The sequence below is a fragment of the Mustela erminea genome, chromosome 10 (assembly GCF_009829155.1).
Source record: "Mustela erminea isolate mMusErm1 chromosome 10, mMusErm1.Pri, whole genome shotgun sequence".
NCBI lineage: Eukaryota > Metazoa > Chordata > Mammalia > Carnivora > Mustelidae > Mustela > Mustela erminea.
The window spans coordinates 2,358,212-2,381,515 of NC_045623.1; the positions used below are offsets into that span (position 1 = coordinate 2,358,212).

General features: G+C 50.0%; 1 protein-coding gene across 2 annotated transcripts; it reads right to left on the bottom strand.

Moving 5' to 3' along the window:
• Positions 1–2,465: 2,465 nt before the first annotated feature.
• THEM5 (thioesterase superfamily member 5) lies at positions 2,466–21,543 on the bottom strand. 2 transcript variants are annotated; one of them, XM_032303008.1, is made up of 8 exons: positions 21,328–21,543; positions 13,749–13,809; positions 13,495–13,660; positions 12,010–12,211; positions 10,646–10,784; positions 6,175–6,285; positions 5,732–5,856; positions 2,466–5,452 (listed from the first exon to the last, which is right to left on the bottom strand). In XM_032303008.1, the coding sequence occupies exons 3-8, from the start codon at positions 13,615–13,617 to the stop codon at positions 5,409–5,411; spliced, it is 744 nt and encodes a 247-aa protein (XP_032158899.1). In that variant the 5' UTR covers positions 13,618–13,660; positions 13,749–13,809; positions 21,328–21,543; the 3' UTR covers positions 2,466–5,408. The 2 variants fall into 2 exon arrangements, with proteins under 2 accessions (XP_032158899.1, XP_032158898.1); XM_032303007.1 differs by lacking the exon at positions 21,328–21,543 and having other exon boundaries at positions 13,749–13,956.
• Between the last annotated feature and the right edge of the window lie 1,761 nt (positions 21,544–23,304).

Consider the following 23,304-nt stretch of genomic DNA (forward strand, 5'->3'; position numbering starts at 1 on the left):
ATAAGCGTGGGCACCAAGAGAAATGAAGATAGAATTTAAAGTCAAGAGACCTGATTAAGTATAGGTAGAAAAGAGGAAGGATCCCGGGCTCAAGGCTCAAGACTGAGCCCTGGGCATGCCAGTATTTTTTTTTAAAGGATTTTATTTATTTACGAGAGAGAGAGAGAGAGAGAGAGAGAGGTTGAGAGAATGAATGGGAGAAGGGGCAGAGGGAGAAGCAGACTCCCCGCTGAGCAAGGAACCTGATGTGGGGCTCCATCCCAGGATGTTAGGATCATGACCTGAGCCAAAGGCAGGTCATGCCTGACTAAGCCACCCAGACGCCCCAAGAGAGAAATTTTTAAATCACAGAAATAATGGTATGTTTGTATGCTGATGAGAAAGATTCCATAGAAAGGAGGAAATTGGTAATGCAGAAGAGACAAACGAGAATTAATGCAGTGATATTCCTGAGTAGACACAAAGAAATAGGTTTTGGGCATGGGAAATCAATCTGGGGGTTGTCCTTTGCCTACTATGCGGACAGTTCACCCAGTTACTGAAGGGAAAAGAACTGAGTAGAGGTAGAAGATGAAGGAGTGGGTGGTGGGAGCTTGTTCTCTCTGAATGCTCCTAATTGCTCATGAAGCAGGATGCAAGGTTACCAGCTGAGAGTGATGATGGCTGGAGGAGAAGGTGACTCTAGGGTTTGGGTAGGTACCAGGAGAGGAACAATTACCCAGGAGGACAGGGGAGTGAAAGCTCTAGGGAAATGCAAGCTGGCAGCTGGGTAGTACTGCAGGCTTGCCTGGAGGATAGCAGCCGTAACTTTATGCTGCAACCAAACAGCACGGTTGTGAGAGTTTTCTCTAGCTGTATTCAGTTATACAAATGCAGGGAGAAAATGGGCAGAGATTTGGTTCAGGATTGTGCTCCGTCATTGATAGTTCACTTTCTGGCTCCCTCTCTCCTTCCATTTTCTTCTCTTGGTGGATAAAATCAAGGGCACATACAAGCGCACCCACTGCCTGGGTCGCACAGCAGTGGGACTGAGAATGGAGTATAGATAATTCACAGCCTCGTTGCCTCAGTCAGGGTCAGGTGAGGTGAGGAAAACAGCACCTGTTGGGCAGTTCAACAGAGGGAGTTTAACACAGGGAACTTGTTACGAAGGTATTGAAAGAGCTAAAGAGGCAGATAGGCTGGTGAGCACAGTCTAGCAGAATCTAGGACTTTGGAGACACAGCCTTTCAAAGCAAAGAGAAGGGGAGAACTCTTAACTTCTTGCTACTTCCCGCCTTCCAACTGGTCACCAGAGCCTCTCAAAGGTGACAATGGGACACCTAGGTGGCTCAGTCAGTTGAGCGACTGCCTTTGGTTCAGGTTATGACCTCAGGGTCCTGGGATTGAGTCCCACATCCAGCTCCCTGCTCAGTGGGGAGCCTGCTTCTCCCTCTGTCTGCTGCTCCCCCTGCTTGTGTTCGCTGGCATTCTCTCTGACAAATAAATAAATAAAATCTTAAAAAAAAAAAAAAAAAAAGAGTGACAATGGAGCCTGGTTTCCCAGGTTGTGGGCACTGGCTTTGCCCAATCCAAGGCAGAGGAGGGATGGAGGAGGGATCTGAGAGCCATCAAGCAAATGACTGGTGCACAGAGGAACCACAGGTCAACTTAACGAGAACAAGATGTCAGACCTGGAAGGAACTTAGACGTCACCTCACCTGTCCTTCCATTTTTATAGAACAAGGAACAGAGCTAGAATGCCATGATGTGCCAAATAGTAGCAGAGTTGAGGCTAGAAGCTAGATCTATGTTAAAGAGCATTTTTTTTTTTTTTTTCCTTGAACCCTAGAGGTCTTTGGATTGGAGCAGAACTGCTCCCTTCAATGAGGCCCAGAGTGCTGCCTCCTCGCCTCCACCAGCACTATCACTGCCACTCCTGGAGAGCATCACATGTGACCCAGGGCCCTGATCGCCTTATTCCTGCTGGTGCCATTGTAGAGGGACCCCTGGAAGACTGGGCATTACAGAAGTTATTTGGGTTCAAGCCTGATGAAGAGGCAGGCAGGACTTTCTCCCAAGTAGGCAGGCAAGTGCTATAAGACTCCCTGGGCTTTTGGGTCTTGCTAAGCTCTCTGCCCCATGGCCTTGAGTAGTGGCCTCAGCATGATTTGCTACAGTGTTCACTGTGGGCACTGGCAGGTGATGGAGTTGGTGATATGCTGTGTCTTACAGCTCTGGCTCCTTACCTAAGACTTTTTATGAATGACTTAGCTCTGCAGTTCCAGGAAGGCCTTAGGGGCCCTTTTTTTAAGAGCTGATATGAGCTAGTATCTCCTGCCTTCTTGACCTGGTTGCTCTTACAATTATCCACTCTTCAGTTCTCTTGGCACTGGACTCAGGCATCTGGAGAAAACATATCCTCTGGTTTTGTTTTTTTATTTTTTTAAAAAAGTGATTGATTGATTTGACAAAGAGAGAGAGAGAGAGAGAGCACAAGCAGGGAGAGCAGGAGAGGGAGAAGCAGGGTCCCTGCTGAGCAGGGAGCCCAAGGAGGGGGTCTGTTCCAGGAGCCTGGTGTGATGACCTGAGCCAGAGGCAGATGATTAACTGACTGACCCACCCAGGCAGCCCTATCCTCTGCTTTAAGCAGTATAAGCTGCCTCATTTGCCAGGATGGCCAGTGGATTCCATTCCATCTACCTTTAGAGTAGTTGCCTTTCCGATGACTTTTTAAAAAGTGTGGAGGCAGCAACTCCCCTTTCCTACCTAGAAAGCTGTGATACTTGACCTCCTGGAAAGGAGAGGGGCTTCTCAAAGCCCTAGAGCCTAGAGAAGTGTGCCAGCAGCCGATAACCTTATTTCCCTTACCAGGATCCCTGCCTGCTTTATCCAGTCAAGCCTGATATTCCCAGCCCTGCTGTGGGGTCTTGCCTGAGACATTCCCAGCTCTGTAGATTTCCAACCCGTGCCTGTTTCTGTTAGAGGTACCGGGGTAGGGGCCCCAGCTCCTGGATCCTCAGCCTAGGCCCGAACTTGAATTCTTCACTTTCCAGGGTGTGGGTTTGGATATAGACTCTTCCTTCCTCTGCCCATCCTCCTCTCAAACGGAGACCATGGTTACTAGCTATTCACCCTAACCTTTTCCCTTTCTTCCCCAACATATAGTTAGACCATGTTCTCCTTTTGTTGTTTAGTGGGGCCTTGTGACTGAGTTCTGGTCAATGGAAATATTTTGAGGCTTGGTCCCTAAACACCTCTATTATGATTCTCTCTTCTCTTATCTGGCAACTATATGTCAACATCAGGATGATCTTGGAAGTCATGTGTTAAAGACAGCAGAGCTTCGATCTGCCAGATTCCTGAATGACTCCTACACACCAACAGCTGGACTTTATGTCCATTCTTTTTAAAATATGGTGACACTTCAGAGATGTAAAGGTATGCCTGTCTCAGTATTTGGCTTTACCACACTTGATAATAAAGTCCTTTGTGATATGCCCCCCTTGGAGTTCTCATTCTTTGGTAAAACTTCTCAAGCCCTTGACGTCTTCTTGGGCCTCACCCGCACCCCTTTAGTTTGGATGGCATTCTGCCCATCCCGGAGGCCGCTGCTCAGTTTCCCACTTCTCTTCTCTGCAGGCTCAGAGGAGGCTCTGGCTTCTCCTTGGTGATGATTTCCTCCTTCAGTCTGTATTCTTCTCCTTCATGTCAGACCATTCCTTCTTAAAAATATTCGCCGGCCATATTCTTTTTCCTCTGTCACTGCTGTTTCCTTGCCTGGCTTACTGGCCATTGTCCCGTAGTCTTGCCAGCTGGCTCTCACCTTCCATTCATCCCAGGTCAGTACACTCCAGACCCCCATTTTCCATCAGCAGTTGGGCCTTCTGCATGCTTTGGCCCACGTGTACCTGGTTGGTTTGTTCTGATCCCCACAGTGGCATATGGCAATCATGGCCCTCCTTCCAGACCCCTCTCCCCACTGAGGGCCTCGCCTCCTGTTTCACTGAGGACGCTGAAGTCCTCTGGCATGAAGCTCCTTCCCCTCCCCCCTACTATGCACTCCCCCTTCTACTAATTCCTTTTTTGGTATCAGAGTCACTGATGCTGTCTCCACCTGTGCTCTCAATCCATCTCTGAGACCAGATAGGTGTTCTGCTGAATGACACCTCTCTCCCTCCTAGAGTGTCAGCCTTTCTCCACTAGCTCCTTCCAAAGCAATTTATAAATATAGTCAACCCTCTTTCCTTAAATAACTTCATCAACAACAACATTCCTAGAAAGAATCATCTAGATTCACTTGTCATTCCCACCCATCTTTTACTGATTTTGCTCCCACGTGGCAAAGAAGACCCTCATCTTCCTCATTGCCAAAGGCAAAGGCCTATTTTTAGTCCTCATCTGTCTTGCCTTCTCTTGAGTGTTGGACACTGCTGAGCTCTTCCTCTTCAGAATGGTCACTCCTGTCCTATCCCCAGTCTCTGGTGGCTTTTCATCCTTTGCCCCAACTTTAAGCCTTAGCGTGACTAAAAGTTCTATCTGTGACCCTTTCCCTATCCTTCATTTCTCCCCGCCCTTTCCCTCCTGTCACTCTGCATGCTTCACTCCCCATGGTTCCATGTCCCTTTTTATACTGATCACTTACAGACCGAGTCAGTTGCTCATCAGTCTCGAGCTCCAGACCATAATATCCAGGTTCCTGCTGGTGCCTGCCATGTGGCTAAAACACCACGAGCACATCAAGCTCCATGGGTGGGAAACTAAGCTCATTATCCACCCCCACCTCAAAACTGCTCCTCTCTACTCCCGATAATGCCCCTTGCAATTCCTAGGCCAGAAACATGGTGTCATCCCGCAGAGCTCTTCACCAGTCCATGACATGTAATTAGCAGCAAAGTCCCACGCTCTTTTGTTTGTCCCATGTTTCATCTCTTTCATCTTCAAAGCTCTGACCCATGTCAGGCCCTTACTGTCTCTAGCTGGGGGCCGTGATGGGGTCTCCCAACCAGGGTTCCCACCTTTGGGCTTGCTGACCCTTGCTTTACGGCCACCAGAGTTCTCTTTCTAAAAAACAAAACTTTATGTCCCATGCACTGCGCCTCCCCGCCCCGCCCTTACTGACCACCACCAGGCTATACCCTTTAAAGTCTTTCCTTGCTGTGTGCTTGGTGCCTCACCCAGAGCCTGGAACCTGCAGGTGCCCAGGAGATCTCTTGGTGCTGAATGGGAAAGTGGGTGTATGGGAGGTGCTGGCGGGATTCTAATTTCCGGGCACAGAAGGGTCTTAGCCTGAGAATGAGGCCATAAATCTATTTATTCAGAGGAGTGCACCCTCTCCTTTATCTCACCAGTCACTTCCTGGGGACCCCTCCCTGCTCTGTAGTGGGTCCCTAGCAGGCAAGGCAGTCAGCAGGAAGGCTTAGTGACTATTACTGGGATGATTCCTCTTCCAGTTGCAGCTGAAGGAAAACACCTGCGTGGGAAGAGGACAGGCTGAATGGCAGGAGCTGGATGGGGTGCCCTGAGCATTTGCATCCTGTTATCTGGCGCCCGATCTTGTCCCTGTGAAACAGGTCAGACCACTCATACATAGAAACAAACAAACAAACAAAAAAACCCTAGCCTGGTTCTCCAGGTGCCCAATCCCACTCTAAAAAGCTGGTCCCTGCTTGGGACAGCATCATCAGCATTCTTCCTTCCATTTGCCTTGAGGGTGATGGTGGCAGGGGGTTGAGGCTGAGAATCTCTTTACCTGAAGACTTGGCATAGACTGTCTGCTGGTCCCTACTCTGGGCGATGCAAGACATGTAAAGCTTCTGGTCCTCGATCTTTTCCACGTCAACATTCAGGACAGCCACAGAGCCCACAGGGATCAAGCTGGAAAAGGAGGTGGTTTAGCCCGTCCCTCATAGGACTCCCCAGCAGCCATCCCTTCACCCCTCCATTTCCCCCAGCCTTCTCTTCATTCTACTCTGCCTCAGGGAATAAGTGGCTCAGGACTCAGGGCCCCGTTTGCAGACTTCCAGAATCTGACAGCAGAGGCTGTGCTCTGGCTGGGACCCAAGGAATGGCTGAGCAGTGGCTGGGGAAGGAAGGCAGCCGACAGGGCTCCCACACCACCACCGCTGAGCATGGCCACTCCTCAAGGATAAAAAGGGCATGACTTTGGCCAGGGCCCCAAGAACCCATACTTACTTTTTGAACCTGATGTTGAGGCTTACTGTGAACAGCCCCTCTCCAGCCAGGTAAGCCGTTTTAGAGAAGGTCTCATCCATCAGGGCAGCCAAGGACCCTCCATGTGCAAACCTGGGGGTGGGGCAGGAGCTAGGCGGGGGCGCAAACTTCCCCGCCCCCCTCCTTGATCCCGACATGGAACCGCCCTGCCTCTGCCTCTCTACCGGAGAGAAAACAAGCAGAGCAGCATCCCAGCTCATCAAACTGGTCCCAATCACTTCAGCTTTTCTACCATGTTCCTTCAAAGGTGTCAGCAACCACCTGACATAATTCTTTTATTTTGCCAGGAAAACTTCTTGTTGTTGTTTTTCCGATAAGGTTAATGGGAAAACATTTTTTCTGATTCATCACCTGTGGCTGGCAGAAATGGCCATCATTTGGAAAGGTGCGCTTGTACAGGGCCTGGAAAATGCCTGGTGTCTTTCAGTGTGGGCTCCAGGGCATGGCCTTGGGCCAGCTCCCACCTTATCCATCAGTACATCTGGGGCCGAGCCCACATTTTCAAGGCAGAGAAACTGTAACTTATGTTCTCTACAGGGCCAATAGGACAGACTCCTGAGCAATCCTGCCTGCAGAAGGCCCAGGGCCCCCCTTTGGCAGGTTGCTGCCAACACCTGCTTTCCTTAGAGCGAGAGAATTTCTCAATCTCAGTTGTGTAAGCCGACCTTATGCCAAAGCTGCTTTGTTGTTGGTGAAGTTGGGAAAAAGAGAAGTGCGCTGAAATCTAGAATGCAGATAACATGAGACAGATTCAAGCTTCTGATTGCCAGAAGCATGATTCTCCACGGACCAGGCCAGCTGTCCCCGCTGTGCTAGCATGGATTACCCTCCGGTTCCGGTTCCTACCACCAGGAGGGGAAAGAGCTGGAAGGCTGTGGAACCACCCTCCACCTGGTTTGACTTCCTGCCCCACCTCCCACTACCTGTCTGATCTTGAGCAAGCTGCTAAGTTGCTGAGCTGCTAGGTGGCTAAGCTTTTCTTTTCTTTTTTTTTTTTTTTAAAGATTTTATTTATTCATTAGACACAGAGAGATCACAAGTAGGCAGAGAGGTAGGCAGAAAGAGAGAGAGAGGAGGAAGCAGGCTCCCCGCGGAGCAGAGAACCCGATGCGGGACTCGATCCCAGGACCCTGAGATCATGACCTGAGCCGAAGGCAGCGGCTTAACCCACTGAGCCACCCAGGCGCCCGGTGGCTAAGCTTTTCTGAGCCTAAGTTTTTCCACTATAAATTCTGAATAAAAATAATTCCTATTTCAGCAGATTACATGAAGTAATGTTCATAAAACCCCCTACTTTCACATTGCTTTAAAGAGGGGAAAATAAGTTGGTGCCAAAGAACCCCAAATCTGCTCTTCCCTTGGCATCCTCATTGGGCAGACAGGGATCCACTGACAGCCTTGTGGATTCTGCAGGATAGCTCTTGGCCAGCCCGCAACCTAGCCCTCCTCATTGCCTAGGGGCTGGGTGGACACTTGAGATAAGATAGGTGATATATATTGGTCTCTGCCCTGGATTCAGGACAGTGCTGTCGAAACCCTTGTAATTTCCTGGGCGGTGAGAGTGTCTTGTTTTACTGAGGTGGCTCTGGGCAAGCTTCTGGATGACTCCTGGATGAGGGCTGGTCCCCAGAAAGACCAAGCCATGATTAGAAGCTTCTAGAGAAGGGAGAAGGGCTGGAAATGGAATATTTGATGGATCACACCTGGTGAGGAAGTCTCCATAAAATCCCAATGGTACAGGGTTCAGAGAGCTTCCAGGCTGGCAAACACAGGCCCAGGGGAGGGTGATGCATGCCAACCCCACAGAGACAGGAGCTCCTGCATGTGCTTAGGACCCTCCCAGACCTTGCCGTATGTGTGTCTTCATCTGGCAGTTCTTCTGTATCCTTTATCATATCCTTTAATAAACTGGTAAATATAAGTGTTTCCCTGAGTTTTGGAGGCCTCTCTAGCAAAGTAAGTGAGCATGAGGAGGGGGTTGTGAGAACTCTGACTGGTAACTGTAGGGGCCAAGGCAAGCTGCCCCAGGATGGGCCACTCGAGCATGGATATTATTTTGAGCTGAAGGCAGCTGAGACCCTGTGGAATTCCTTCACTACATAGAAGAATTTAAACTGGGAGTCTTTCCCAGAGTAAAGGTTATTACCAGAGATTAAGTTTTACCTGAGTGACCCATCTGTAAGGCAGGATAAGCATCTAATTACCAAATATCTGCTCTTCTTCTTATTACCATGCAAAGTGCATTCCTTCCCTTCTAAGTCCCAGATCCCTGCCCCCTGCTCCTTAGTTCAGGATGACAGATAGGCTTCATTTTGCCTGTCTTTGGAATTCCCATGTCTGTGTGAATTTCCTGTATGTACACTATTAAATTTGACTTTCTCCTGTTAATCTGTCTCAGGTCAATTTGATTCCTAGTCCAGCTGCAAGGACCCTTGAAAGGGACGGGAAAATCTTGCTTCCCAACATAGCCAAGTCAGACAAAAGTTGTGGGAACCTGGCAACCTGCCACTTGCTCTTGGCGTCTTAAGTGGAGGGCAGTCTTGTGGACTAAGCCTTTATCCTGTAGGATCTGATGCTGTCTCCAGGTAGATGGTGTCAGAATGGAGTGAAATTGTAGAACACCCAGCTGGTGTCCCAGAATTACCTGGTGTGGGGAAAAGCCTCTAAACATTTGGTGATCAGAACTATCAGAAGTGTCCTGTGTGAGCAGTAAAGGAGATGCACAGGAGAAAAAGACATAGTAGTTGAGAACTGTTTTTTCTTTCCCCCCTATGCAGTAGATAGACTGAACTGGGTATCTCTTTCTCTTCAGTATTCGTCTCTTCTCTGAACCACTCAACCCACTGCCTTCAGTGTTGGGTGGTCCTCCGCTGCCTTTCCATGAGCCCCTAAATAAAAATCAGCTATACTTCACCCCTCAGCCCCGCCTTCTATAGTTTTCCTCTTGAGAACCACAGGCATTCCTGACCTGTGTAGGGCTCTGACCTAGTCCCCCAGTGCTCAGTGGGAAAATCAGTGTCCTCATGAAAGATGCCTTTGGGATGGCCAAGGTGGCCAAGGGCTGCAGTCTGAATCCATGGCCTGTGGAGGTGCTGACATCTTTTTTTTTTTTTTTTAAGATTTTATTTATTTGACAGAGAGTGATCACAGGTAGGCAGAGAGGCAAGCAGAGAGAGAGAGAGAGAGGAGGAAGCAGTCTCCCTGCCGAGCAGAGAGCCTGATGTGGGACTCGATCCCAGGACCCTGAGATCATGACCTGAGCTGAAGGCAGAAGCTTAACCCCTGTGCCACCCAGGTGTCCCAAGGTGCTGACATCTTTTAAGATCTCTGAATTTAACTTCGAGTTTCTCCCAGGCCTTAGGACCCTAAAGCTACCCCCCCACCATTCTTTCTCTCTTGTAGGAACTCTGGCACCACTAGCAGGCTTTGGTGACTGTCTAAAGAAGGAACAGGGGGGCGCCTGGGTGGCTCAGTGGATTAAGCAAGCCGCTGCCTTCGGCTCGGGTCATGATCTCAGTGTCCTGGGATCAAACCCCGCATCGGGCTCTCTGCTCAGCGGGGAGCCTGCTTCCCCTTCTCTCTCTGCCTAACTCTCTGCCTACTTGTGATCTCTTTCTGTCAAATAAATAAATAAAATCTTTAAAAAAAAAATAAAGAAGGAACAGGGATGCAGGAGAAGGCAGACAACCATGGACTTGGTGGCCCAGTGGCCTTGGGCAAGAGGCTCAAAGCCAGCTTGATTTCCCTTGTGGAATTTACCTAGTGTGAGTTCCTTCCTGGGCCTATCCCAGGTTTAAAGGCAGCAGAGTATAATGGAGAGATCAGTGGCTTGGAGTCCTAGATCCTGGACTAGAGACCTGATTGGTTGCGTGGACTGCTGTGCTACCTTATCTCTGTGTTTGCCCCTAGGCAAAAGATGAAGTCTGGAGAGATGGTGTCTGAGAGCTAAAATTGTGTCATATGATTTGTGAGTACATAGACATGGTCCTGTAATACCGTATCTCTCAGTCATTCTGGCAGCTAGGTATTATTGCCCGAGGTTTCAGGTAAGAAGGCTGAAGGCCAGAGGTTGAAATGCTTGCTTAGGGTACCAAGGCCAGCAACGCAGAACAGAACTGAAAGCCTGGCTCCAGATCTTGTCCTCTTCCAAGTTCACAGCACATTTCTCCCAAGTGGTCTCTAAGACCACCTTCTTACTGGAAAAAGTTTCAGGCCTCCATACAGAGGCTCTCCTTATCTGCCCAATGAGGCCTGGACCAGGTGACCCAGAGTGCCCTTCCAGGCCTGGTGTGGAGACAGAAGCCCAGTGCCCACCCTCCCATCCTCCAGCTCCGAGGAAGAGGGACAGACTCTGGGGCCCTGTGTGTGGCCCATCTGAGCCGAGCCCAGAAAGCAGCCAGGGACATCCACACAGGCTCTGTCTGTGGCTTACCCTGGGGGCCCCTCCAGGTAGGGGCCAGGTTGGAAAAGACAGATGGACTTCTTCTTGGATGGGTGGAAAAAAATGACATACTCGTAGCCTTGTCCTTCCTCTTGGATACATCTGGTGAAGATGCGCCAGTCGCTTTTGTCTAGGGAGAGATGGGCAGTGCTGTAGCTCGAGAAGTGGATGCACAAGTGTGTGGGCCCTAGTTGGGATTCAGCACCATGGTGGAGCCCTGCCTTAGGCACAGGGTCTGGGAGAGAACCAGAGGATGCCCCGGCTCTGCCCTCAAGGAGCGTTCAATCTGAGAGTGGAGAGTCTGCCCTTTCCTCAGGGAGCCCTTGGTCTGGAGGGGGAAACACTCAGGAAGTTCCCTAGCTGAGGGGTAGAGACAGGCTCATGGCCAGATCAAGACTTTAACAGACCTTAAACCTGGGAAATTAAAAATGTAACATGTACTGCACATATAATTCAAAATAACAACAGTACTAAACGGTAAAATCAGGATGCCTGGCTGGCTCAATTGGTAGAGCACATGACTCTTGATTTTGGGGTTTGAGTTTGAGCCCCATGTTGGGTGTAGAGATTACTTAAAAATAAAATCTTAAAAAAAAAAAAACACACAGTAAAATAAATGCAGAAAAGTCCACCAAAGTCCTGATTTTCCCCCCAAGATGACTACTACAACAACTACATCCTTTTTTGGTGGACATAAAATTCTTTGAAAAAAATTAGTTTGGTGACCCTGCGTTGTGGTATAAATGCAAAGGTCATGTGCCTACCGTACCACAGATTCATCAGTGGGCTGGAAAACCACATGCATGAATGAGAGAGACAAGAAAACAGGGACATGTGTGCGCACAGGCACACATACACGCACCCACACACATGAAGGAAGGTGAAGGTGGAAAGTTCTATCTGTCTGATCTGGAGGGAGTTTGGGGAGCCTGGCTATGGAGCCAGTAGAGTGGGGACCTGTGTTGAGGCCTGCAGTCGGGGAGGCAGGCCCCAGGGCCCCTACTGGGTGGAGAGGAGGACTTGGGATAAAGCTTGACGGCATAGGAAGAACACCCAGTGGGAAGGCAGAAGGGTAGGGGGCTAAAGGCTGTGCTCAGTGGGGGCTCTTGGCTGGAAGCAAAGGCCAACACTAGGTTGTGTTCTCTCGGATACGAGGAAAGAACCAGAAATCGGAGGGAATACTCTTCTCTTTTCCTGGGTCAGACATAGAAAGAACTTCCTGCTGAGAACTAGAAGGGAGGTTATGGATCCCCTTCCTGAGGGTCCTGAGGGTCAACACAGTGAATGGGACTGGCTGAACCCCCCGTGGGCTGGGGAGCAGATGTGCCCACAGGCCCTCCCAGGCCAGGCCTTACCTGAGGCAACTGCTAACCCAAATGGGAGTTTCAGCCCCTGGATGTGGTCTCTGTTGGACTTGAAGGAGGGGAGTTTGACCCAGCCATCGGTCTTGGTCTTCTCCAGAAATTCCTGGTATAGGTTCAGCATGTCTGGACACCAGCTGGCATTGGGAAGGGCGTAATCCTTCAAATCCGTCTTCTCTGGACAGAACCTTGAGACCTGGGCAGGAAAAATCAGAGAGATTAAAGAGCTTCTTGAGGGATGGGGGCTGCTGCTTGTGCTGCGGGACCTCTAGGTGATTTGCTCCTGGGTTCACTGGCTCCACCAGTGTCGACTTACAGGAAGCGGCCCAGGTTCCTTGCAGAGGGTTAGGGGACACCTGTGGTGATGGCAAGGGGACCCTACAGTGCAAAGGGAATGGGGGCTGACAAGTAGAGGCATACCGCTCTGTGGTGTGCCTTGCAACTGTCCTGTTTAAAAACCCGTGAGCTGTTCTTTGAGGCTGAGAACTACTAGTCTAAGCCGCGCTGTACAGATAGGGAAACTGAGGAAATATGGCTAAGGTTGCCAGGCTTGTGAGTGTGAGAGCTGATGGTCATACTGGAGCCTGTCCTGAGATACTGTCTATCCCAGAGGGTGCGTCCAGTTGTTGAGGGCCACTGCTGCCACCTGCTTGCTTTGGGGGTTAGTCCAGGTGTCTATAGCTATGGGCATGCCCTGGCAAGGTGGCTCCTTTTTTTTTTTTTTTTTTTTTTTTTAAGGTGGCTCCTTTGAAACATGTTTCAGGTGTCCACACAAGGGTGTTACTATCTGTAGGAAGAGTGAGCCCTCTGTGGTGTCAAATACTCACGGACCTGTCACAACTATGGGCAGTGGGCTGGCTGCTGGCCAAACCACACACAGGTCTGTCCATCGGGAAATGCCCAAATGCAGCTGCGGCAGTCTGAGTTCCATGGGAGAAAAGTGACTCATGCATGGCTGCACAAGATCCAGACCAGGATAAAAGTGTCCTGGTGGTCTTAGTTTTGGATTGCTTGCCCTTTCTTTCTCCCTGCTTTCCTCCCTTCCTTCTTCCCTCCCTCCTTCTCTCCCTCTCTGCCTCCCTCCCTCCCTCTCTCTCTCTTTCCCTTCCTTCCTTCCTTCTTCCTTCCTTCTTCTTTTTTTCTTTCTCCTTTCCTTTTCTTTCTTCCTCCCTTTCTTTCTTTCTCCCTTCCTTTCCCTTCCCTTCCCTCCTCCCTTCATATCTTTAGGCCCATCATGGGGGTTGAACTCACGACCCTGAAATCAAAAGTCATGCTCTACCAGCTAAGCTAGCCAGGAGCCCCTTGGTCTGGGTGACTTGATATCCCAAGAACACCTTCCCTTTGCCAAATCACATAGCTCCCCAACACACTGCCCACTGGCTCCAGCCATCATGTGGAAAGAAGAAATTTGGGGTGCTCCTTATGCCCTAAGCCCCCAAGAGAAGGAGGGCTGCCTACATGGCTGAGCTGGGAACTTACCAGGGAGTCCGCGGAGGATCCGAATGCTGAGGTGGGGCTGAGTCTGGGTAAGACCTGCGGGACGCCAGGAAGGACCCTGTGCTGGCCAAGTCTTACTGCCCCCAGGAAGCTTCTCCTGATCATGGCTGAGTTCTGAGGCTGGGGCTGGTGGGACCACCGGCAGACTCTTGAGAAAGCAGCAAAGTGAGTGAGAGCTTTTTGGATGTACCTGGGTGCTGCGGGGATCGCTGCCACCTCTAGTACAAGCCTCTCACCTTTTCGGTCACCAGGCTTCCAGCAGCAAGCTGCCTCCGCAGATGATTAGGCAAGGCTGGGCTGGGTTGACACAAGACCACAGATGTTTGGAGCCTTTCACTGGTCCCAAGCCCCGCCTAGTGCTTGGGGAGGAGCAGACCCTGCTTGGGCAGGAATGCTTAACAGGACTGGGCTGAGTCCAGAAAGAAACATTTGTTAAAGAGAAAGAAGCACATAAGGAAATAGCATATGGTACACGGGGCCTCAGAGGGCTGCCCTGAAGTGTTTGCGGGGCGTGATATGAGAAAATTCCCAGAAGGATAAGGGAGGTCTGTCTCTCGATTGGAGAGTGTTGGTGGAGTGTCTGTGTGTGTTGGTGGAGCCTTTGTGGCATGTGCTTTGCAGCAAGACCACTTAAGTCCCCTGGTATGGTCCTGGCACCCCTTCATATATCGCAGACAAGGGGTCGCACAGAGAAGCCTCCATCTGCTGGTCCCCGGAGGGGATACTAGCAAGAAGGAGATGGTCTTAGAGGCACAGACAGAAAATCATTTGGGAGCAGTGAGCTTAGCAAAGGTACTTTCATGCTTTGGGAAGCCCAGAGAAGGGCATGAGTGCTGGGGTGAGGTGGGGAGCTGGGCAGTGGAAGCCTTGTTCCTGACAAGCCTGGAAGAAAGACAGCTTTCAGGGGAAAGTGGAGAGGAGTGTTCAGCAAAGTGTCTACGAAGTTGCAGGCTTTTCTAGTACTGGTATTTTTTCTATTGAATTAAAACTGCCAGTTTTCCACTAGAAGTCCTGGTTTTTAATTTACTGGAGAAAAGCATGTTCTGACGGTCAGAACCATGTAAAGGTGGAATTCTGATGACGATGGTGTTGATGGTGGCGATTGGGGCAGTTTCTGAACAATCAAACTGATTTAATAGGAAAGTTTACAGGTTTTGTCCCACTTTCGGTATTTGGCTTCCCCAGAAGACTAGAGTATAACTATTTCCCTCATGTCCTCTCACGATTTGAATGAAATTTCTTCAAGGACGGGGAAACCAGGTTTTTGATTGAGTTAGTCTCTGTATCTAGCCCAAACAATTAGAATTAGTTGCTAGCATTTAAAAAACAGGGAGTTTCACACAAAGGAGGTCAAGGATCTCCAGATAAGTAGGAAGATCTGGCAGCAGTGTCCTTCTAGCACTGTGTCGCAGCAGCTGGCCGGGGGCAGGCATTGTGTTCTCTGGCTTGGCCCAGGCCTCCCCCGGTGCCTGGCATCCCTTCATTCCCTTGAAGCCTCTATGTGTGATACCTGATGGAAACGACGGGGACTGAGGAGGAGACGAGAGAGGAAAGAGGAATCTCAGAAAGACTGGAGAAGGGTCTGAGGAAATGGGAGTAGGAAGGAGGAAGGGCTCCACAGGGGCCTGATCCAAGAAAGGTTGCCATTTTTGTCCAGATTCCAAGAAGAACCAGTAGCTGAACCTGAGAAAGGAAGTCCTTGTTTTCTTGCTCAAGAGCCATGTGGAAGCTAGGTTATCGCCTTTGCACAGCCTGAATTCCCTTGCAGATCACATACCCCAGCGGGATCAGCCTCTCTTCTTGTTGGACTAGCAGAGAAATACTCTCTGCAAAATAATAGAAGATATATATATATTGGTTTCTGAGCACAGCTCCTAAATCCCTTGGAGTTTTCTGGATGATCCAAATGTCTTTCGTTCTAATGAGGCAAATCTGGAAAAGGAGTCTCCTGGATAGCTTCAGGGTGGAGACTGGTCAGCGGAAGGACAAACCCAGGATGAGAAGCTTGGAACTTACAGTCTCTGTTGGTTTGAAACCCCCTGGGGGCACCTGGGTGGCTCAGTAGGTTAAGCCTCTGCCTTTGGCCCAGGTCATGATCTCAGAGTCCTGGGATCAAGCCCCACATTGGGCTCTCTGCTCAGCAGGGAGCCTGCTTCCCCCTCTCTCTGTGCCTGCCTACTTGTGACTCTCTCTCTCTCTGTCAAATAAAAAAATAAAATATTAAAAAAAAAAAGAAAAAGAAACCTCTTGGGAGCTTCCCTGTGTAATCTGAAACTAGCCCATAAGGTAACAACAAAGAGAGACTGGAGAAAAGAGGCAGACCACGCCAGGTTGGTAGGTGGCAGTTTTAAGGAGGCAAGGGAACTTACAGGAGAGGCTAGTCTTGGGTGGCAGCAAGACAAATGGAACGCTGCACCCACCTGGCAACTTTTAGGTTCAGGGACAGAGGGGCCCTAACTGGATTCAGTCATGTAGACTATGCAGGGCTTCTCAACAGCACATTGTTACTCAAGGCTGTGTCCTTGGAGCAGCCTCTCAGAGTAGGAAAGGCAAATGAAACCCACATTCCAAGGACAGGGGTGGAGGCAAGAACCTCTGATCACCAGGGTCTAACTTATGGTTCAATCGGCAGTCATGTCTTCTTGATGACCTTCCCCAACAGGTACCCTCCTCCATTCTTCAAGAAGGGGACAGAAGCTGGAGATTGAGTTAATGATCCACCATGCCTACGTGAAAGCCTCCATACAAATACCAAAATTATGGGGTTTGGAGAAGCTTCCAGGTTATTCCCAGTGGGAATAGCAGTTTCTGAGCTCAAGACCCTTCCAGACCACATCTTACGTATCTCTTCATCTAGCTGGTCATCTATATCATTTATCACGTGCTTCATTGTATAATAAACCAGTAAGTGTAACTGCTTCCTGGAGTTCTGTGAACAGTTCCAGCCAACAATCGAATCTAGGAAAAAGGGTATGGGAACTTCCGATTTGTAGCCAAGACAGACAGATGTTGTAATTAACCCAGGTACCTACCGCTTGCCATTGGCATCTGAAGTTGAGGGTAGTGTTACAGGACTAAGCCATTAACCTGTAGGTCTGCACCTAATTCCAGTTAGTGTCAGGATTGAACTGTAGGGACGCCTGGGTGGCTGAGCTGGTTGAGCCTCTGACTCTTGGCTTCAGCTCAGGTCATGATCTCAGGGTCATGAGATTGAGCCCTGCATTGGGCTCCATGCTCAGAGCAGAGTCTGCTTTGGATTCTCTTCCTCTTCCTCTCCCTCTGCCTCTACCCCTCCCCCTGCATGCTCTCACCATCTCTTAAATAAATAAAAAAAAGAAAAAGAAAAAGAAAAAGAATTGAATTGTAGGACATCTACCTGGTGTTGCAGAGAATTGCTTGGTGTTGAGAAACCCCACACATCTAGTGTCAGAAGTGCTGTGCAATTAAAAAGGAGAAATGCAGGAACATTTTCCGGTGGACATCCTCCCACTTAAGTTGTTTCACAACTTTTGGTTAAATCTGCTTTCAAGTATTTACATCATTATGCTTATGTAAGTTTTGTTCCCAGTCTGCTCAAGCCCTATTGTTAAATTTCCTTACTTGTGTAACTAATTTTCTGTGAGCTGATGATTCCCAAGGTTCTGCTGGATGCTGTGGTCCGGGGCAATACAGGGAACTGAAGGGGCTGTGCTGCAGATCAACCTTCATTTCCCTGAGATAACATCTATGCTGATGGCAAAAGCATGGGTATGGCCTTGCAATTGGTGAATGGAGGAAGTTATTCAAGGCCATTCCACATATCTTGCAGGTTCTCTGTGCAATACGGAGCCCCTTCTAGAAATGGGCTGGGAGCTCAGCTATGCAGGGAGGAGGAAATGTGTTGGCTAGGGCCTTCAGTGGATTTTGTTACAACATGAAATTTGGCCCTGATCCTTCACTGTGAACTCAGCTTAGAAAGAACAACAACAACAACAAACCAAACCTGACTCAGCTCCCGGGGAAAGAGAGCTTCTCCCAGACCTGGACTCTCTGGAGAAGCAATTAGAAAAAAGAGGGAGTTGGAGTGCCTGGCTGGCTCAGTCTGAGGAACAGGTAACTCTTGATCTCAGGGATGAGTTCAAGCCCCATGTTGGGTATAGAGATAAAAATAAAACTTAATGAAGTACTGTCTGATGACTAACATAACATAATAAATAAAAATAAAAATAATTAAAAGGGAAGAAAAAAAAAGAAAACAGAAGGAAGCCAGTGAAGGTTCATTATAATTTAGAACTCCTGTTGAATTCTGATTCAGCCTGTTTGCCTGTTCGGTTCATTTCCTATTTGGGACCCATGGGGGGATGTGGAGTCTGGGAATTTCTCTCACCAGGGTTCGGCCTGTCCCCAGAAGCACGTCCTAGGCCAGATCTGACAGGTGGGTGGTCCATCAGGAGAACCAGATAATTTACAACTGCCTCTTGGGGGTGGGGAGAGCTCAGAAGTTTACCAACTTCTGGGGTGGAAATATTCCCATGGTGGCTGGTTTCAGGCTTCTACTATGAAGCCATGGACTCTGACTGTGAAGCTGGGACAAGATGTAGACAGTTGTCTCCTGCAAGCTGCTAGGTATTGGCTCCAGCACTCCACTGATCTAGGAACTTCTCTGGTGTGTTGTAAAGCAACAGGGGTGATCAAGGGCTGGTAGGTTCCGTGGATCACTTCCCAGTTCCAGGACTCTTTCTTCCTTATAGCAGGTTCCCAAATCTGAATGCACACCCACATCTGTCTCTTTGGGAATTTCTTTCACTGTAAGACTCACTGTAAGACTATGTGGTAGCCCTTAGTCTCCCCAGCCTGCCCTCCTTCCCTGCTCTCACCAAACAAACTCCGAGGACCCTTTTTGCTTAGGGGGATTTACTGTAAATCACTAAAAGGAAACAGGTAAAGATGAACATTGCCAGAAATCTTACAAAGTCCTTCTCAACTTGGGGGCCCTGGAAGCCCTCTCAGATCATTCTGGACATGTAGTGGAACTCCCCATGTGGGCCGGCCGGCTCCCACCTGTGATGGTGGGTTCTGGGCGCTTCGGAGTTGTTCTGTCAGAACGGCCCCAGGCCCTTCTGGATGAGGAAGGGACTTCCTAGATGTCTTTGCTCTTCTGTGATCTCGATCCCTCCTGAAGACTTGGCTCTTACACTCATCTCTGCAATTTCTAGAGGGCTCCCAGACTACCCCAGGCCTCTCTCAGTCTGTGACTGATCTTCAAACTTGTCAGGCTAGCCCCAACCTCAGGGAAGCTTGGTTTCTTGACCTTCTGAGTTAAGGGTCAGGGGCCAGGCTGAGTGATGTGAAACCGAGGGCACTCAGAGGGGGCGGCCCTGGTCTTGCTCCCCTCTGGAGTTGCCGTGAAGGAATACAGGCTCAGTTACCAGCTTTCTAATTTCTCCAGAAAAGCTAATATAAAACCAGACTTTTATGTTATGTGAAACCTTCCAACCTGCAACCGTTGCCCCTAATTTATAAGTACACAGCATACACCAATTCAAATGCCTTTGCCTGGATTTTATCTGGCAGGCTGCTTGATGACGCCAGCTGGGTATAAGTTCATGTCTGGACCTTCTCACACTACTGCTCTCCTGGGAGTCCGCTGCTCTTCTGTTCGGGTCCCATCTCTCTGACTATCCCCCAATAGTCCTCTTTTTATGGCTCCCTGAGGGAGGGACCCTCCTCAGATGCATTTATATCCTGGACACTCACCACGGGCACTTTGGAAAGGAAAATAACTGTCCAGTGTTGAAACTGATAAATCAATTGCCTTAAGAGTTTTTCCCTCCATCCTGTTGCTAAGAGGTTTTGTCTGTGCTGGTCATGGGACCTGTGAATGAACAGCCTGGGGAAAGGCAGAGGCTCAGCCTCAGGATAGCCAAGACTGGAAGGGGTGGGGGAGGCTGCCTTCACGAAACCAGGGCATGGGATGGAGCTAGAAGAAGTGGTTGCTACGGACTGTGCCCAGAGGGGCCCTGACTGGGTGGGCTGGTGGGTGTTGCCTGGGGGAAGGGTGAGCAGGGCTGTGGCAGGAGACCTTGTGTCCAGGGGAGCTGGGCAGCCGATAAGCAGACACTAGATCCTGGTATGATCATTGCACTAATGGAGGGGGTCCCAGCAGAATACAAAGCAGGGACTGCGCTGGGACTGATGGGGACCTGCTCTCCTCCTCTGAGATGTGAGCGCCCCTACTCCAGCTCAGCCAGAGTTCCTATTTGTGAATGGCTAAGAGGCAGAGAGTTGGGACCTCTAAGCTCGGAAAGTGACAAATCCTGAATGGGTGTGTGTGGGTGTGTGTGTGCATACTCAGGGTAGGGCTCCCAGTTCCCAGCCAGGTCTGTATGTAATATCCTTTCTTCTTCAAATCCAGACAGTCACTCGAGAGATAGCACCTTCACATCAAAGGGACAGCCACATGGTGCCACTGGCAAATCTGCTTTTACGATCTTCCGACACAGAGTAAGGTCACATTGCCTTTTGAAAACATATCACACGGCTAACACAGATCCCATGATACCTGGAACCTTTTCTTCTCCAAAAGCTCTGGAACAGGGGTGTCAACGATCTATTGAACGAGTTCAGGGGCCAAGTCCAAGTACAGGTGACAGTGGCTTCACTAGCTGCTGCGGTGCGCCCCGTATTTCTGCCCACTTTCCTCAAGTCACGGGCATCCCAGTGGTAGAGTGTGTGTCTATCCCATTGGCATGAAGCCAAGTCCTGTGGCCCTGACACTCCCTGGCATGGGCTAGGGGAGGAGGGTGTGAAGGCAATTCCTCTTCAGGCCTCCAGGAGGAGCCTCCTCTAGGCCTTGGGAGTGGGCTCACAGGATGAGTCAGTGGCTGACTAAGTCCCTGGAGGAGGCCTTGAATAGTGACCTTACAGGGTAGCCTCCTAAGACTGTCCCCTTCAAGGTCCCACCTCTGTGCTTCCCCGGCAAGGAACCCCCTCCTTTTTGGGGCAATTTCCCCTGCCAGCTTCCTTGTAGCCCGCCGTCTCCACCTCCCCTTCTCTCCAGCCAGTCCTCAGACCTCCACTTAGTCCCCATGTGGAAGGCCCACTTCCTTCTCCAAATTCTTCCCGTAGAGTTCCCAGAGCCCATAAACCCTGAATGATTAGCATCTGACCAAAAAAAAAAAAACCCCAAAACCAAAAAACCAACCCAGAACAGTTCTTCCTTTTCTGGGGTATTGTAGGGCACTATTTCCCACCAGCTCTGGGAGATAAGAAGAACTATCCCATCTTTGAGTGGCAGGTAAAGATTAAGTTTGATATTAAACCAGCCTAACCTTGGATTCCCTCCTCAAAGCCAGGCTGCCCAGGAGTGCCTGGCTGGGGCTCTGCCTTGGGTTCTACGAAGACAAAGGACCCATAGGGAGGTCCCTTCCTGAGGTCGGGGCTCCTGGTTCAGTGGGGCAGGGGAGCTCGGAGGATGTGGCCTCCTCAGAAGGCGGCTCTCCTGACCACGGCTGGGCACTGGGCACACGGCATCAGCACTGGGCCTTGGTGGTCCTATCAGCAGAGAACAGTGTTGCAGCCACTCCCTGGTGTCAGAAAAACCTTGCTCCCTCCGTTGGTGTCCCCTGCGAGGCTGAGCTGGCCTGGCTCCTGGCCACCGTGAAGCCCAGGGATTTACTCCTCTCGCCTACCTTCGGCCCAGCAGCCCGAGTCCCCGCTGTCTCAGTGCATACACATGCACATGCGCGCACACACACCCACACATGGGCACGTGTGCTCACTTACAAACATACTATGCATGGTTACACACACTTACACATGCACACACATACTCACCTGCTGGGCTGGGAGAAATTACCAAAGAAAGGCTTTCCCCTCATCTTTCACAGCGTGAGGGGCAGTGAAGTCCGTGAAGAGAGGGGAGCCCGTCACAGGCCATGTGCTGTAGCTGCCTTCTGGCCAGGGGCATCTCTGGCCAGGTGTCTGCAAGTGACATTGGTGTGATCACCCCCTAATGGAAGCAGGTGGAAAAAAATAAAAATTCTTTTGTGAAATGTTGATTTGATGGACAGAAAGTTCAGATCAGTAGAGGAGTTTCAAGGGCAGGAATATTTGGCCATCCTCATCTCTACCGTATCATCAAATGAAAACAGATTTGAAGATTATAGATATTTTTTGGGTTTCTTATCCAACTCAAAAAGATCTAATGTTGCGATCACCAGACCCAGAGCCTTGCTGGGAAATCCTCATGTTTTAGATCCCTGGTTTGGTGCTTTACTGGAATAAAGCATTACAAGGGGTGTCCACACGGGGTTCAATTCACCTCCTGAACTGCAGTTTCCGCAAAAAGCCAGGATCAGAGGAACCCACAGGACCAGGTCCACAGCCTCAGTTGGTACCACATCTGAGGGAGCTGCTATCCTCACCTCTGTGCCAGGGCCCCTGCAGCCTGCCTTGTGTCCCGGCCTTCGCCATGAGCATGGGGGCCATGGGGTCCGAAAAAGCCTGCTGTCCGTTCTCCACACCAGCTAATTCCAGCCACTGAGCAGTTACTACAACCTGTCACTGAAATAAATGCTCACATGGGACACCCAGCACGACTGGCTGGAAGAGGCGGGCATCAAAGTGCAGGTTGTCTGGCTGAACGGCTGAACGGCGGGCCAACGTCCTGGTCAAAGACTGCAAAGACCTGGACTTGATCTTTCACGTAGCTCTTCCCACAGAGGCCGTATTTTAACTGGTCAGGGACGTGCTGCTGAGCTCCCTTCTGAACTTCCTGCCAGAGGGCGTGAACAAGCTCAGAATCAGCCTGGTCACTCTGAAGGAGGCGTACATGCAGAAGCTGGTGAAGGTGTGCACGGACACGGACCGCTGGAGCCTGATCTCCCTCTCCAGCAAGAAAGGCTGGAACGTGGGGCTGAAGTTTTCGACTCCATCCAGTGCCAGTTTGAGTTTGACGTGGACTCACACTCGACTCTCTGCTCTTCTTCTCAGATCATCCTGGACTCTCTGCTGGTCTTCTACGACAGCAGACCCTGAACCCCATCTCCCTCCTGGCCTCACACGTGCTGGCAGAACAAAAACATCATCCCCAACGCCACCAATGTCACCTGTTACTACCAGCCAGCTCCCTACGTCAGTGATGGCAACTTCAACAACTACTACGTTGCCCATCCTCTGGTCACCTACAGCCAGCTGTACCCTACCTGGCTTCCCTCTAGCTAAGCTTGAGACCTGAAGGCTTCCACAGTGGGAATCCCAAAAGGGCAAGGGTTTTTAGAGAGGGGTGCCTCCTTCTCAGTGTAGGTGTTTGGCTTTTAAAGGGGCACTCAGCTCTGATTCTGCTCTTTTTTTCCTTTGTGCACCCATTGGAGTGGGTCTACAGTCTTATCATGAGCCAACCCTAAAGGGACCCGTTATTCCAGTGCCACTCCGGAAAATGCTATAGAATGGACGACCTCTTCACATCTTTCCAGGATCGACAGTAACACACATGTCCCCAACACCCGCACGGGGAGATTGGAGCTCCGTGCACTAATGGAATCTGGGAGAAAGCTTGGTCAGTGTCTCTTCTTTCTCACTCAAGCTGAGAGTATGTTTGCCCTCACATGGGATTCTCAGCTGTTCTATGAAAGTTGTGGTTGCAGTCTATTTTCTTGTACCGATTTTAGTCACGCAGAAAATGGTGGATGTGAGTGTGGTCTCGTGACTTCATTTTTGTTCAAGGGACTGAATTGCTTATGTTTGTTCCCTATTAGCAGAGCTGAGGATTTCTTTCCTGAACAAACCAAAGCTGGTAGCTGGAGAATTGAG

Coding starts and splice junctions, on each gene's coding strand:
- THEM5 (XM_032303008.1), bottom strand. CDS start 13,617: ATGATCAGGAGAAGCTTCCTGGGGGCAGTAAGACTTGGCCAGCACAGG. Junction 6,286..10,645: donor TACCTGGAGGGGCCCCCAGG/GTAAGCCACAGA, acceptor CCCCACCCCCAG/GTTTGCACATGGAGGGTCCT. Junction 5,453..5,731: donor AGTCTATGCCAAGTCTTCAG/GTAAAGAGATTC, acceptor CTTCCCACGCAG/GTGTTTTCCTTCAGCTGCAA.